This window comes from Gastrolobium bilobum, unplaced genomic scaffold, assembly GCF_033153095.1.
Source record: "Gastrolobium bilobum isolate Gb01-03AN ecotype WA unplaced genomic scaffold, APGP_CSIRO_Gbil_v1 utg8085, whole genome shotgun sequence".
NCBI classification, from domain to species: domain Eukaryota; kingdom Viridiplantae; phylum Streptophyta; class Magnoliopsida; order Fabales; family Fabaceae; genus Gastrolobium; species Gastrolobium bilobum.
This window is the reverse complement of record NW_026899665.1, coordinates 851,301-865,930: the sequence shown is the minus strand read 5'-3', so window position 1 is coordinate 865,930 and position 14,630 is coordinate 851,301. Positions and strand designations below refer to the sequence as shown.

At 32.9% G+C, this 14,630-nt stretch overlaps 1 protein-coding gene across 1 annotated transcript; it reads left to right on the top strand.

Annotated features, from left to right (window-relative positions):
* The first annotated feature begins 4,557 nt into the window (after positions 1–4,557).
* On the top strand, positions 4,558–12,381 carry LOC133292450 (MACPF domain-containing protein At4g24290-like). Its single transcript, XM_061490858.1, has 7 exons — positions 4,558–5,020; positions 5,333–5,571; positions 5,790–5,991; positions 8,479–8,538; positions 8,807–8,999; positions 10,000–10,166; positions 11,404–12,381. The coding sequence occupies exons 1-7, from the start codon at positions 4,772–4,774 to the stop codon at positions 12,094–12,096; spliced, it is 1,803 nt and encodes a 600-aa protein (XP_061346842.1). The 5' UTR covers positions 4,558–4,771; the 3' UTR covers positions 12,097–12,381.
* Positions 12,382–14,630: the final 2,249 nt, after the last annotated feature.

Genomic DNA, 14,630 nt, shown 5'->3' with positions numbered 1-14,630 from the left:
GAACACATACACCAAAAGTTGCTGACTTTGGTGGATCAGGTTTCTAAAGTCATGACTTTACTTCCTTTGTGACACGTGTACATATAAACAAAACAAAGTATGAATCTTACTAAAAATTTAGAGACCAAATTTCACGATACGGTTCATCGTGGTCTTAAAAAATTCAAAATGGACACATTTTAATACTTTTAGGGACTAATATGGGTCTTTTTTGAATTTGTGAGGGACTAAAATTTCAACTAAATGAGTCCATTTTGAATTTCTTATGAACCACGATGGACCTTTTTATTTTCTAGGGACTAAAACGGGCATCGTAAAATTTGCTGAGGACCAAAAAAAATATTTACTAAAAAATTTATATCAATGCTCTCATCAAAATAGAACTGTATATCTTGGGCATATTTTTTTATCATGTTTAATGATGTAATTTGTTACATGTAATACATAAAAAAAAATTAATAGGATTCATTAAAAAGAAGAGAAAAAAAATTGTACGTGCTGTACGAAATAATTACCTCAATATTCTTTTTTTTTTTGTTATAACGTACATAGTTAAATAATTTGATAGACTTGGGTAAATTAATATCCCAAATGGCGAAAGAATCATCGTATGCCCTGGAAAATAGATTATTACGGGCTATACTTGGCATTCAGGTAAACGTCGATAATAAAGACGCTTACTGTCTACTCTTGATTCAACACACTTCCACTGTAGTGTCCGAGTAGATACTCTTACTTTCTCTCGAACCATAGTAATATATTTCATCAACCCTTTAATTTTTTTTTCTCTTGAATTTTAAATCTCTTCGATGTTTATTTTTAGTTTAGTGTTATTAAATCCGATCCAGGCATCGATCCGGTTGGAATAATGGGTTACTGGGTCACTGGTTGGACCGGTTGACCCGGATATATATAGATATATAAAAATATGAATATATAAATTCAATTATATTCTCCATATCTAAAATGAATTAAACAAGGTTCATTAAATAAGCTCAGAAACAAAAAACATAAATAAATAAAAATGGATGTTATTACTATGTCAATTTAAATTGTAACTCTGAATCCCATAAACATACTTCTCAATGACATTGAACTCATATTTTTCAAATTCAACTACAATAAAAATAAAATATGTCACATTCTCTTAATTTATTATTTCGCAAATTGCTTCAGTATTAGAAACTGAAATGTGAAGTCATTGTAGAAGAGTAAATTAGCAAATAAAATTACAAAAAAAATTTAAAATGAGTTCTACATTTTTTTTATAAGATGAAACAATTTTTATTTTTTGGTTTTTTTAAATGCATGACCTGACCGGGTCACTGGATCATCGGGTCACCGATTTTGACCGGATTTAGCCAGTTTTGTCCGAGTTTTGACTGAGTTTGATCAAATTGATCTATGACCGGTCCAATACCTAATACAAACCGGTCCGATGGTCAATTCGCTGGGTTTCAAGTCTACCCGATCGGATCGGGCCAGATTTTACAACTTTTCTACTACAACAGGGGCATGGTACCAGCCTACCAGGTGCCGAACAATACAAGCATGTGTACTATTTGAAAAAAACAAGAAGATAATTTTAAGAGTAAATACCCTTTTTAATCCTCAACAAATTTCACGACGCCTGTTTTAGTCCCTAGCAAATAAAAAGGCCCATTGTGGTCTCTAAGAAATTCAAAATGGGTCCATTTAGTTGAAATTGCGATCCCTCACAAATTCAAAAAAGACTCATATTAGTCCCTAAAAGGACTAAAATGGGTCCATTTTGAATTTCTTAGGGACCACGATGGACTTTTTTATTTGCTAAGGACTAAAGCGGACATCGTGAAATTTGCTGAGGACCAAAAATGATATTTACTCTAATTTTAAAAAGGGCTGCAGAAAATTGTTCTTCTCGTGCGATAGAAATAAGTTTATGGACCACCGCTATTTTAAAATATGGGTAATACTTCTCTTATGTTGCATAAGAGAAGTATTATCTCATACTCAAACAATAGTTAGGAGAGAGAAAAAAGTTAAAGGTGAGAGAAAAAAAATCTTATGGGACCCATTTGAAAAATGTGAGTGTAGGAGATAATAATTTTTTTATGTAACATAAGAAAAGTAATTCCCTTAATATATATATATATATATATATATATATATATATATATATGATTATATTTTGTTACGTAACATGAGATAAGAAATCTTATGCTACACTTATAAATTTATTGGGTCCCATTATACAGAAAAAGAAAAAAAAATTGAGGTGATATCATGTCTTTTTGAGTGTATAAAAGAGACTTATTGTCTTTTATCACACGAGGCTTATATTTTCACACACACACACACACATATATATGAAAAATATTTCTAAAGTCACTTTAGATAAAATTATTTACAGTTATTCAAAAATTAAGTCATTTTGATTAATGAAGGGTGTTTCTGTAATTTTAGGTGAATTAATGAAGGGTGTGTCAGTAAAATGTAATGATAAAAATAAACAAAATTACAGAAACACCCTTCATTAATCAAAACGATATAATTTTGGAATAATTGTAGATAATCTTATCTAAAGTAGTTGTAGAAATATATATGAGCTTATCGTGATAAAGAAAGTGAGAAAAAAAGAATTATAATTATTCAAAAATGAATCAATTAATATAAGAAAATAAATAAATAAAATGATGTAATTTTGGGATAACCGAAGATAAATATATCTCAAATAATTTGAGAGATTTATATTTATATATATAAAGTTTTATTAGTCTCATTTCACATAAGATAGTAATTTTATGTTGCAGAGAGAACATAGGTGGGTCCCATTAAGAAAAAAGAAAAGAAAAAGAAAAAGGTAGGGGTGCAAAAATCGAAGTAGGGGAGCATAAGATATGTTATCTTATACAAAAGTAGAGTAATATTTTTCGTATATATATATATATATATATATATATATATATATATATAACTGTCTGCGAATGACTTCTTCCGTGTTATTATGATTCATGAGAAGTCATTTGTCTTTTTTAAAAGGAAAAAGTAATTTTAATAGATGTAAGGTTAGGTGTTTTTAAACGAGATAAAGAAATAGATTATAAGAGAGATAACAAAAAAAAATAAAAGTATGGATCTCATTTTTTTTATAAGAATAAAATGATATAAATTGTGTCATTTAAAAGAACAAATATTTTTCTTTTAAAAAAGTGGTATTAAAATAAATGACAGGAGCTTAGTCGGTAATAAGGAAGCTGAGTAAATGAAAAAAAAAGATCTTGGTTTGATCTCCGTATACACTTTTGGAAGAAATTGAAATATTTTCCATTCCTGTATCAAATTACTCTCATAGCTGATTTAAAAAATCTCAATTTATGAGAATACAAGGAAGCCAACTCGTTTTAATAAGATAATTAACACCGAGTAAAAAAGAGAGTAGGATATTGTAACAACCAATTAGTGTTACCACTGATCAATTTCACCGTTAGATCGATTATATTGATCAACGGTTATATTTATTTCTATTTTTGGATCAACATAATCGATCTAACGGTGAAGTTAATTGGTAGTAACACTAATTGATTGTTACAATATTCCTAAAAAAAAGGTGGTATTAATTTTTTTATTTTTTAAAGTAGTAATTCTATAATTATCAATAAACTTATATCAATTAAAAAATTCTTAAAAAAAAAATTCTTAAAAAGTTGCGCTGGAGCAGCTGGACCTCACCAATTAATTAGGTTTTAATTTAATTATAATAATTTATTTAATGTAAGATGAATGAGAGCGTGCCATGTGATCGCAGAGCACATTTTGAATGCAGCCGGAGAAGGTAGAATATTTAAAGAAAGGGTTTATAATTTTCAGAATTGAAATTTTATGTAAGACAAAGAGTATGTGGAAATTTTATAAGTTAGAAAAAATATGTGTGAGATCACGTTAGCACAGAAATGAAAGAGTGTGTAAGAAAATTTCAATTACATAAAAATTATAAAATTCTTAAAAAAGTAATTAGATAATAATAATGTAAAAAAAAATTATTTATATGTATTTGATAAAAAATATACCGTGTTAACCAAAAAAATTTCGTGATTGTGAGGAGTAGCAGCCGCTCTATGACTTTCATTCTAGAAATATTATACCTTTCATTACCTACCCCTCAAAGACAGTAAAAATTCTACCGCTTTTACTTTTTTGTTCTCATATTCCTTTTAGACTAAAAAATTGGTTTTCTTTAGTAGATACTCGTGAAAAAAAAAATTATTCATGCTTGTTCTAAGCAAGTTGCTTGGATAATTTATTTATTTTTCCAATTTTTTCATCATTAATCTGCAAACAAATACTTATTAATATAATCAATTAGTAGTAGTCGTTCAATAATAAAATTTTAAGAATATGCAGTGATATTGATCCTTGCAATTTGCATATGTTTTTTAGTTTCCTGGTCAAACAACATGATTAGGTTGACCAGTCTTGTAAACATTAGCCAGTTCTTGGAAACCAAAAAAAGCAAGTATAATTATAATTTATAATATAATAATAACAACGATGATGATAAAAAATTGATGATGATACTATATACATTACATTCCTTTGACTGTAGACATTATTAGACTTGCTCTTCATCTTGTCTTTGTATTATTATCCCGTGAACTCAATAGTTTTTTTAGTTTGATTTTGCTTTCTCCATAGCAATATATATTTTTGATTGTGGTGTGGTGAGTTGAGTGGGTGATGAGCCAATAGAAAGAAAAAAAGAAAAAGAAAAAAAGGGTAAGAACTGAATAAGATGTCAGGGAAAAAGAAGGGTTTTGAAGTTGAGAGTGCTATCAAATCCATTGGGTTGGGTTACGATCTGACCAGTGATCTCAGGCTCAAATCTTGCAAGAATAACTCCAGATTGATCGCTATCGACCACGACCAACTTCGTACTGTCGAGCTTCCCGGTCGTGTTTCCATCCCTAATGTCCCCAAATCCATTAAATGTGATAAAGGTGACCGCATGAGATTGTGCTCCGATGTACTTTCTTTTCAGCAGGTATACTTCGATTTCCCTACTCAAGTTTCTCTTGCTACTTTAAAGTCTGTGTTTTGACTCAAGAATATTATGTGGGTCGAGGAGGGAAAGAAATTGTTTTGTTTTATGTGTCCATGTTGGAATCTAGAGATTTTAATTTAATTCAAATTTATTAAATCTTCTCTGTTGAAATAAATTGTTATGTGTATTATTAATTTAATTTAATTTAATTTAATTTTTTCTTATACAGAAGAGTGTAGAGGATTGTATTTGTTTGTGTGACTAGGCATATATATATATATATATATATAACTTGTTTTGTTTGCAATTTAGATGTCGGAGCAGTTCAACCAGGAGCTGTCACTGTCTGGTAAGATTCCAACGGGACATTTCAATGCTGCATTTGAGTTTTCAGGAGTTTGGCAGAAAGATGCTGCGAATACCAAGAGTCTTGCTTTTGATGGTGTCTCCGTCACACTCTACAACTTTGAATTTGAGAAAACTCAGGTAGTTCTTCGTGATAATGTCAAACAAGCTGTTCCTTCGTCCTGGGATCCGGCTGCCTTAGCAAGGTACTTCGTGGATTCAGCAAAATAATTTCCTTTTCTTTCTCCCAATCTGGCTTGCTGCTTTGCTTGCTTTGCTCACTGGTGACTACTGTCAGAGGTGTTCTTGCTTCGTTTCGTTATGTCTTATTATGTAATTAATTAAAGATGGTATTTATGTCAAGATATATTTTCATTGTTTTGAGTTGTAACATGTATTTCATCGTTTCATTGTATCATTTCAGGTTTATTGACAAGTATGGAACCCATGTTATAGTTGGCATGAAAATAGGGGGAACTGATATAATCTATGCAAAGCAGCTGTACTCATCTCCTCTACAACCTGCTGATGTGCAGAAAAAATTGAAGGACATTGCAGACAAATTCTTCATAGACCAAGCTGGACAGCATAACACCAATGATGGGAGGTTTAATGTGAAGGAAAAGGTTTGAAGCTTTTCCAGTTCAGATTTATTTTAATTCTCTTTAACCTTGGTAAATGCTATGAGATTACACCACATGTGATGGGATTAAAACTAGTGTGCAAATACATGGAAGGGTCATTGAGGATTTCCCTATAACTATAGGGTTAGTTAGACCTTGTCAACTTTGAGTACTTGTTTTTTTACCTTGGTTACTCGCTGAGCATATCTACTTCCTGTGCCTCAATGCATGCTCTTTATGGATGATATAGTAAGTACTGGTGGGGGAGTTGAGAGAGGGAATAAATGGTAAACCAGAATTGTGGAGGGAAGCTTTGGAATCAAATGGTTTTCAATTAAGTAGAAGTAGGATTCAAGTTGGGTGGTTGAAATGGAGAAATGCTTCATGTAACATCCCGGGTGCTGACGAGGGCGGGGAGTAGATAGTCCTTTGGTACGTGGGTTGGACTGTACTACCAGTCGAAAATCCCAGTGCCTGGAGACCCACTAAGGTAGGAGGGCTGTGATATTAGCTCCTGGCAAGCTTCCAACGGGAGGGGTACTTGACTGAATCAAATCAACACCTGAATGAGAGGGATCCAGAGACTATGTAAGTATGAAACTGTACAGTTGATGATAGTTTAAAGGAATTAATATGTACTACCTATACTAATAAGTTGCATCTACTTTTCGGTAGCCTATAACTTAAGAACTCCATAGTGAAGCGTGCTTGACCTGGAGTAGTTCTGGAATAAGTGACTTTTTGGGAAGTTCCTCAGGAAGTGTGTGAGTGAGGACAAAACACGCTGAAAAATCTCGTGTTGGTTTGTGGGAATAGTCATTGATCCTGAGTAAAGTAGCTAGAAGTCCAGCAATGCTTTATGCTACTAAATGTTACGATGGTAAAGTGCTAACAAAAGAATAAGCTAAGGGGGCGTTTGGTATAGGTTTTCTGTTTAGATACCTAGGTAACTTCAAGTGGTATTTTCATCTTACCATGTTTGGTACAAGAGTTTCACAAATTTAACCAGCGAAATCGTTTACCCAGGCATGATGAATCATTTGCAAAATTTGATGTAAAATACTATTCCAAAAAACTAGAAGGAGGGTGGTATTTTCGATTTAGATGGGAAAGGAAGAAAAGCTGATTGATCTTATTCCTGATTGGTCCTCTTTTGCACGGGCTTTGCAATGTCCGCTTCTCTATCTAAACTAATGCAAAGTGGTAATGTCCTTGAATATCAAGCAACTTTTGAATCATATGCTAGCAGAGTTACATGTTTATCTTCATCTCTCTGGTAGAACAAGACAACCCCAACGATAGACCGACTAAAATTTTAATCAACGGTTACATTTTTTTTTTCATATTCAAAATTAAAAAATGCCCTTTTTCGTAATTTACACTCATTATCCCATCAATGTTTTACTTCAACCAAACATAGACTTTGTAAACTTAAATCAACTTTTCCAGTAATATTTAACCCTACCAAACAACTTTTTTTTTACTTTCCTACCAAACTCATTTTTTCACTATTTCTCTAGTAATTGTATTTTCCTGGTAAAAAAAAATATCTTCTCTACCAAACGCCCCCTAAGTGTTGCAGAGATGAGAATGTTGTGGTTTATTAGTGGACATACAAGAAAAAGATAAAATCATGAATAAATGTATGAGAGAAAAAGTAGTAGTAGCGCATATTGAGGAAAAGATGAAAGGATTTTGCCTAAGATGGTTTGGCTATGTGAGAAGAAGGACGATAGAAGCCCCACAATAAGAATTGATCAGATGGAGGATAGCCCAATAAATAGAGATTGAGGGAGACCAAGAAAAACTATAAAAGATAAAACATTAAAAAACTCTTACATTCAAATGGTCTTTCTAAAGAGTATAAAAGAGAATACAATAGTGTTTGAGTTCATGTAATGTAACCCACTCCACTTAGTGGGAATTTTTGTATATACTGGCCTTTTTCATCAAGTGAACTGTGGGAGCTATCAAAATATTGAAAACTATATAACAAGTTTATATTCAGATGATATTAATAAATCCAAGGTTGATTTTTAGATTGTAGGGTATGTCAAATATTAGACAACGTCGTAATTCCTGGCCTTTAATAAAAAGGATTTCTGAATCCTTTACTAATGGAAATGTGTATTTCCAGTAAAACACTAGATTGTTTTGGTAATAAATTACTGTCTGACATTCTATATTATCTCATAACTTAAAGGAATCATTTAGTTCATATCCTTATTTAATTTTTCAAAATCAGTTGCAACAATGTAAGTACCAAATGTTTTATATGAAGTCTGAATAATTATGTGAAAAATGAGAAAAACAGATTGAATAAAAATATTATGAAATGAATCCAAGGGAACTTTATGTGAGATATATGGGCAGATCCCATTTTTTGGGGTAAAGCTATTCTACTTTTTAACATTTATACCTGTTTACTAAAGAAAAGATTACATTACCCTATGCATAACTTGTATTTTCCTCTCCCCTTTTTTCCCCCAGTTTATGATGGACAATGGGCTATTCATGGAAATTCAATCTCGCTCCTACTACGATTCAGAGGTAAATACATTTGTTTTAAAAATTGAATTTATACGAGCTACAGGATCCTTGTGCATTAAAGCAGCAGAAATTTGTGTGGTGTACCAGTAGTTATTTGTTTTGCCTCATTGCATCATTGAATTAATCATTCCTGCGAAGAAAGTCATCAAATTGATGTCTTTTTCAGTAGCCCTCTTCTTCAGCCCAAAAACAAAGTAAATAAATAATACAAAGGAAAAACAAAACAAGTATTCTAACTTTTTTCTTTCTTTTCCATTAAACATTTTAGGTGCAAGATATCAAGTTCATGGGCAAGAGGAAAGGTGGAAATGGGAAAAAATCTCTGTCCCATTATGAGTGGTGCCAAACTGTTTTTTCTCAACCAGATGTGATATCAATGTCATTCATACCAATTACATCTCTACTTGGTGGAATAAATGGAAGTGGATATTTAACTCATGCCATAAATCTCTATCTACGGTGTAAGCAACGAAGCTCGACTCCTTTAGTCATTTACTTATTTACATTTGGCTTCAAAGGCTATGAAATCATCTAATACTATAGCAGTACGTTAATATTTTAAAGTTAACTGTAATATATGATGATATATTTTGGTAGAATAATAGAAACCCATGGTTTCTTGGTTTAGTAACATTATATAAGTAATGAAAGCAACTTTAGTTAAAATGGAGGTCAGGTCTCTTACTGCAGTGAAGGGTCTTTCGATGGAATTTATAACTTCGAGCCTATCATTGATGTTACTTTTACACTGGGGATATTAAGTTAATCCTATGAAGACATTAACACTATATATGTCAATTCTATCATCATCTCTGCATTGCCACCACAAACAACTTGCTGCCTGATATCACTATCTTTACATTTGCTAGCACCATCTATTACTGCAAAATGCACCACCACCAATTCCACTGTTATGTTACATCATTATAACCAAATTTTTACCATACTCCAGTTTCTGATGAACGTGTTATTTAAGTTGAGAATTTCCAAGCTTTTGGAATTTTGGTTAGTAGGACAGTTGATTATGTTGAACATTGCATAGAAATCAATTCTTATTCTGTTCTTTATGTAATATCTTGATTTCTATGTTTGTTTGCAATCCATATTTAAAAAAGTTGTGCATCACGTCTATATATGTATAATTATTTATGATAAATGCTTGTGTACTTTTTGTTATTCTACAATTGATTTATTAAAATGAAATTGCATCAGTGAGTTTAGCTTTTTACCCCTGACAGTGGTGATACAATGGAAAAGAGATTTTATGCCAGTTATACCTGCATTATGTTTATCATTATAGTTTGATGGAAGATTTTCTAGTCTCTCATTTATTTTCTGAAAATTCATTGGGAATGATTGTGAGAAGTTACTGTTGTAACTGTAGTTTTATATGTTATTAATGTGGTCTGTGTATGAAGTTAAATAAAATATGCCATCATCCACTGTGACTTCTGTCTGCAGATAAACCACCAATTGAAGAATTGCATCAGTTTTTGGAGTTCCAGCTTCCAAGACAATGGGCCCCTGTATTTGGTGAGCTTGCCCTTGGTCCTGAAAGGAAGCCACAAAATACTGCATCTTTACAGTTCAGCTTAATGGGTCCTAAGCTCTATGTAAACACAACGCTGGTAATACTGCTTGTCTTCAATGCATATGGACCACCACGTTTATACCTGTGCCACATTTTAGTTGCTTTTATTCCATTATAAGGCAGTAACAGGGAAAAAATGGTCTATCAAAGAGGTGTTATGCAGTTTTCTGTTCTCTCTGATTTTAAATTTGAGACTGTTAAGAATACCAGGATTATTATTGTTTTAGGAGTGTTATTGAGCTGGGCATGTGCTGGTTGTACTTGTACTAAGTGAATTAGAACATCAGTATAAATAGCATCATCATAACATCTCAATTATGCAGAATTCTGTTAATAAAATATATTCTCTTTTCCCCTTTCCATCTAATTCTGCAACAGAGACTTTCGAAGCTAAATAAAATAATATAACGATGAGTTAGGGATCATAGTTTTCTTTTGTAGTATGCACTTGTGCTTCCATCTGTTTGGATTATTAGGTATTTGTCCAGTTATTCTTGACGAATGAGGAATATAATAAATTTGCCCATACTTTGTCTATTTCAAATCTTCAGGCATCGGATTTTATTCTCCCGAAGACTTAATGAGATTCTCGGTCTATTCCAAGGATGATAAGGGAGAGATGAATGACAATTATGGCCACCTATTTTATTAATGAATTAACTAATTAGGACTGGAATCATTGGTGCATTTACTTAATTGCATATTCTCTTTGCAAATATGCAAAGATAAGGTTACGTACAAACATTGCCCCGACCCTCACTAGTTAAGATTTAATGGGGAGTGGTTTTGTTATTTGGTTTTTCCTTTTCCCATTCCTGTCTCACTCGTCATTATCACATATTTCTGTTCTTAAGTGAATGAGTGGATGGGCAAATTTCAGAACAAAGCCTTTATTTTCATAAAAAAAAAAAAATTTAGTGACCAGAGAAAAGGACTGCTATGTAGTGGGCAGTGGGCACAACAAGTTTAGAAATGTTTTCCGTTAGGCAGCGGGTTTAGGGTTAGTTGAGAGAGACAGTTTGAAACCCACTTTGTCACCAACTTGAAGTTCAGAAAGGAAATCTGATTGGGTGAATTTTTTATGTCCATAACAGACCACACAGTCTCTCTATATATAAGCATGGGTATCAATTAAAATGATTTAATCCCTAATGATTCTATAGTATTTGCTTGAAATCATATCATAATCATCTACATTGCATTTTCAGATTTTTTGTACGTTATGTTACAAATGTGATGATTTAGACTGACTTTAAAGTTTTCACTACTTACAGGTTGATGTGGGAAAGAAGCCTGTGACAGGCCTTCGATTATATTTGGAAGGAAAGAAAAGCAACTGCTTGGCAATCCATTTACAGCACCTCTCCTCCCTGCCAAAGACCTTCCAACTACAGGATGAGCCTAATGGGAATGCATCTAATGCCTCTTCGGAACGCAAGTACTATGAAAAGGTCCAGTGGAAGAGTTTCTCTCATGTTTGCACAGCTCCTGTTGAAGCTGATGATGATAACTCTGTTGTGACTGGGGCTCACTTCGAAGTTGGAGATACTGGTCTTAAGAAAGTTCTATTCCTAAGACTTCATTTCTGTAAAGTTGTGGGTGCAACCCGGGTGAAAGGACCTGAGTGGGATGGTTCTCCTGGCTTGACCCAGAAATCTGGAATAATCTCAACTTTCATCAGCACTACCTTCTCAGGTCCACAAAAACCACCACCACCACCACCTCGGCCATCCGATGTAAACATCAACTCTGCTTTATACCCTGGGGGGCCTCCTGTGCCCACTCAGTCACCTAAACTTCTAAGGTTTGTTGACACAACAGAAATGACAAGAGGACCGCAAGACTCGCCTGGCTACTGGGTTGTGTCCGGGGCAAGGCTTTATGTGGAGAATGGTAAGATATCACTTAAAGTAAAATATTCTCTTTTAGCTGTGATTTTACCTGATGAAGAAGCCTCAAGTTATTGAAAATATCAAATGAGGCAGTGGTCGAAGATAATCTCATCAGATAAAGTCCGATGAGATGGGCGTGTGTATATAATAGTGTCTGATTCTTTTCCATTGTACATTTGCTGTATTTATCATAGGTTACTAGTTGATGTTGCCATTATTTTTGTATACCTAAACTGCAGGTCTTTTGGAAAATTCCTTGATGTAGTTTTGAGAAAAGCTTGTGTAATCTTTTTGTCTGTATGATTGAATGCACTTTTGCGTGTTAGTGGTTCCATCTATATTTTACTCTCAAGACAATGAAAGGACACATTCATTTCATACTTTGGGATAGTTATTGTCATATAAGCGTGGTAGGGATCAAAAAGAGAAGGGAAAGAATCATCTTGAGTTGCATTACAAAACCTAAGCACTGAACAACAGTTGAATGTGCTTATGACTATAATTCATTCATTCATCTCAAAGCCTTCCTCGTAAAACAGAACCACCAACATCGAAATGAATCTAAGTTGATACAAAACCTGGTGTTTTAAAAACATCCTCAAAAGTTCTCAAAATATCGTGTTGACCTATTTTTGTGAAGAGGAATCGTGTATATTTAAGATTCAACTGTATAATGTATTCTAATGTTTTTTATGCACCAAATAGAATGTAAATCTAACCTGTACCAGACATTGTGATTCGAAAGGAACAGGAACCTTAAAACAGCAGATTTTCCTTCTAACCCGTACGTAAGCATGATGATTCCCATTCGTTAGCCAAACATGCAATTAACCAGTCATAACTAAGAAGGGACTTTTCAGTGGATCTCGCTTCTGATCTGACCAACTTATTTGTTCATAGGTTGTAATTGACTCAAATTGATGCAGCCAAGAATTTTTCAAACCCGCGTTGTGGGCAATGATACTGGTTCATGCGTGTACTTTGGTGCGATTGATCATTTCCTGTTAGTTACATCAAGAAACACATGTATAACATCAAGGAATTTTATACTTTAGACACTCTTCGCTCTTCACATCCTCTAATGTAAGTCATTAAATATCGCAACGTTTCATTGTAATTTTTCTTAGAGTTTTTTTTTATTATTATTAGTAGTATTTCTTAACCGGTTCATCCTTTGAGATTAATCCGAGGTTGGGGGTATTTTCTTAGAGATTTAAATTAGAGAAAAATATTTCTGCAGTTAATGCAGATAAGTTATCTACATTTATTCCCAAAACGACGTCGTTTTGGTATTGAAATCTTAAAAAATTATAAATATAAAGACTATTATAACTCTGAAATAAATTAAAATTACAAAAACACCATGATTTCCGCCCCAAAACGACGTTGTATTAGCTTACTGCAGATAACTTATCCGCAAGAAAAAGTGAACCCTTTAAATTATGTGTAAACCTCAAATAATTTGTTGAAGTATTTTTTTCCCCCAAATAATATTAGATTAGGCTAATATGCTGATAGATACATGGTGACAAAATATTCCTGTCAATTCTGGTTGCACTGTTGCAGCCCTACCTTTCCTGTAGCTATTCCCCACAGCATAACCATCAAAGGAGCACAACACAACAGATGAGTTCATAACTCTCCTGACAAGTGCACTTTCCTTGTAGGTTTATGCCTATCTCAATATCTGTTTGTATAACCTATCAAAGCCAGCACTGAGGCTGGCTGTATATAACTAACCACAAATTTGAAAAAAATAAAGGGTATTATTTTTTTTATGTTACGTGAGAGAGAATTCCTTTCATATGCACACAAAGTGCAATATGGGTTCCACTAAACGAAGAAGAGAAAAAAAATATAAAGTGAGATCCAAATTGCAATTTGAGTGTGCATAAAAAATAAGAGTCTTTATTTTGTCATGTTACATTAAGGAAAAATAATTAAGTGATACAGGCCCACTTTACTATTTGGTGGTCCCTCTCACATAGGTGAATTTTTTCTTTCATTTTTGCCCCTCTCATTTTTTCTTTTCCCATTTTGCTCCCCTGTTTTGAGAGGAGGAGCACCCCAAATTTCATGGGCCAGGAGCACTACAATTCTTCTAGGGAATTGCTATCATGCAACAAAAAGACAAAAAAAAAAAAAAATAAGAATAAAAAAATGGGATGATACACTTTGTTCAATGATTTTGTTTTGTCATATCTTAGCATGATCAAATTATTTTTCCTACGACATAACTCTTATTTATCTTAAAAAATAATACCCAAAAATAAAACATTAAAAAACCACTTCACATAGTAAGTTTTTAAGAAAATCACATTCTATATAACGAGAAGAAAAGAATATTTTATTCTTTCTATTTGGTAATTAGTATCCATCTTTATTTGTTCTTTTAAGGTAAAAAGGACTGGCTTAATATCCATATTTCAGAAAATTCAATCTCGAAGGTTTATCTTTTCATTTATAAGCAAATCTTGCACTCAACTTCATGGAAATCGATAGTGCAATGCTACCTATATCACATAAGGCGTCAACCACTTTTCTTTATCCAACAATGATTCTATTTTCCCATTGACATGGACTCCGATCTATTGCAGCATGATCTACAT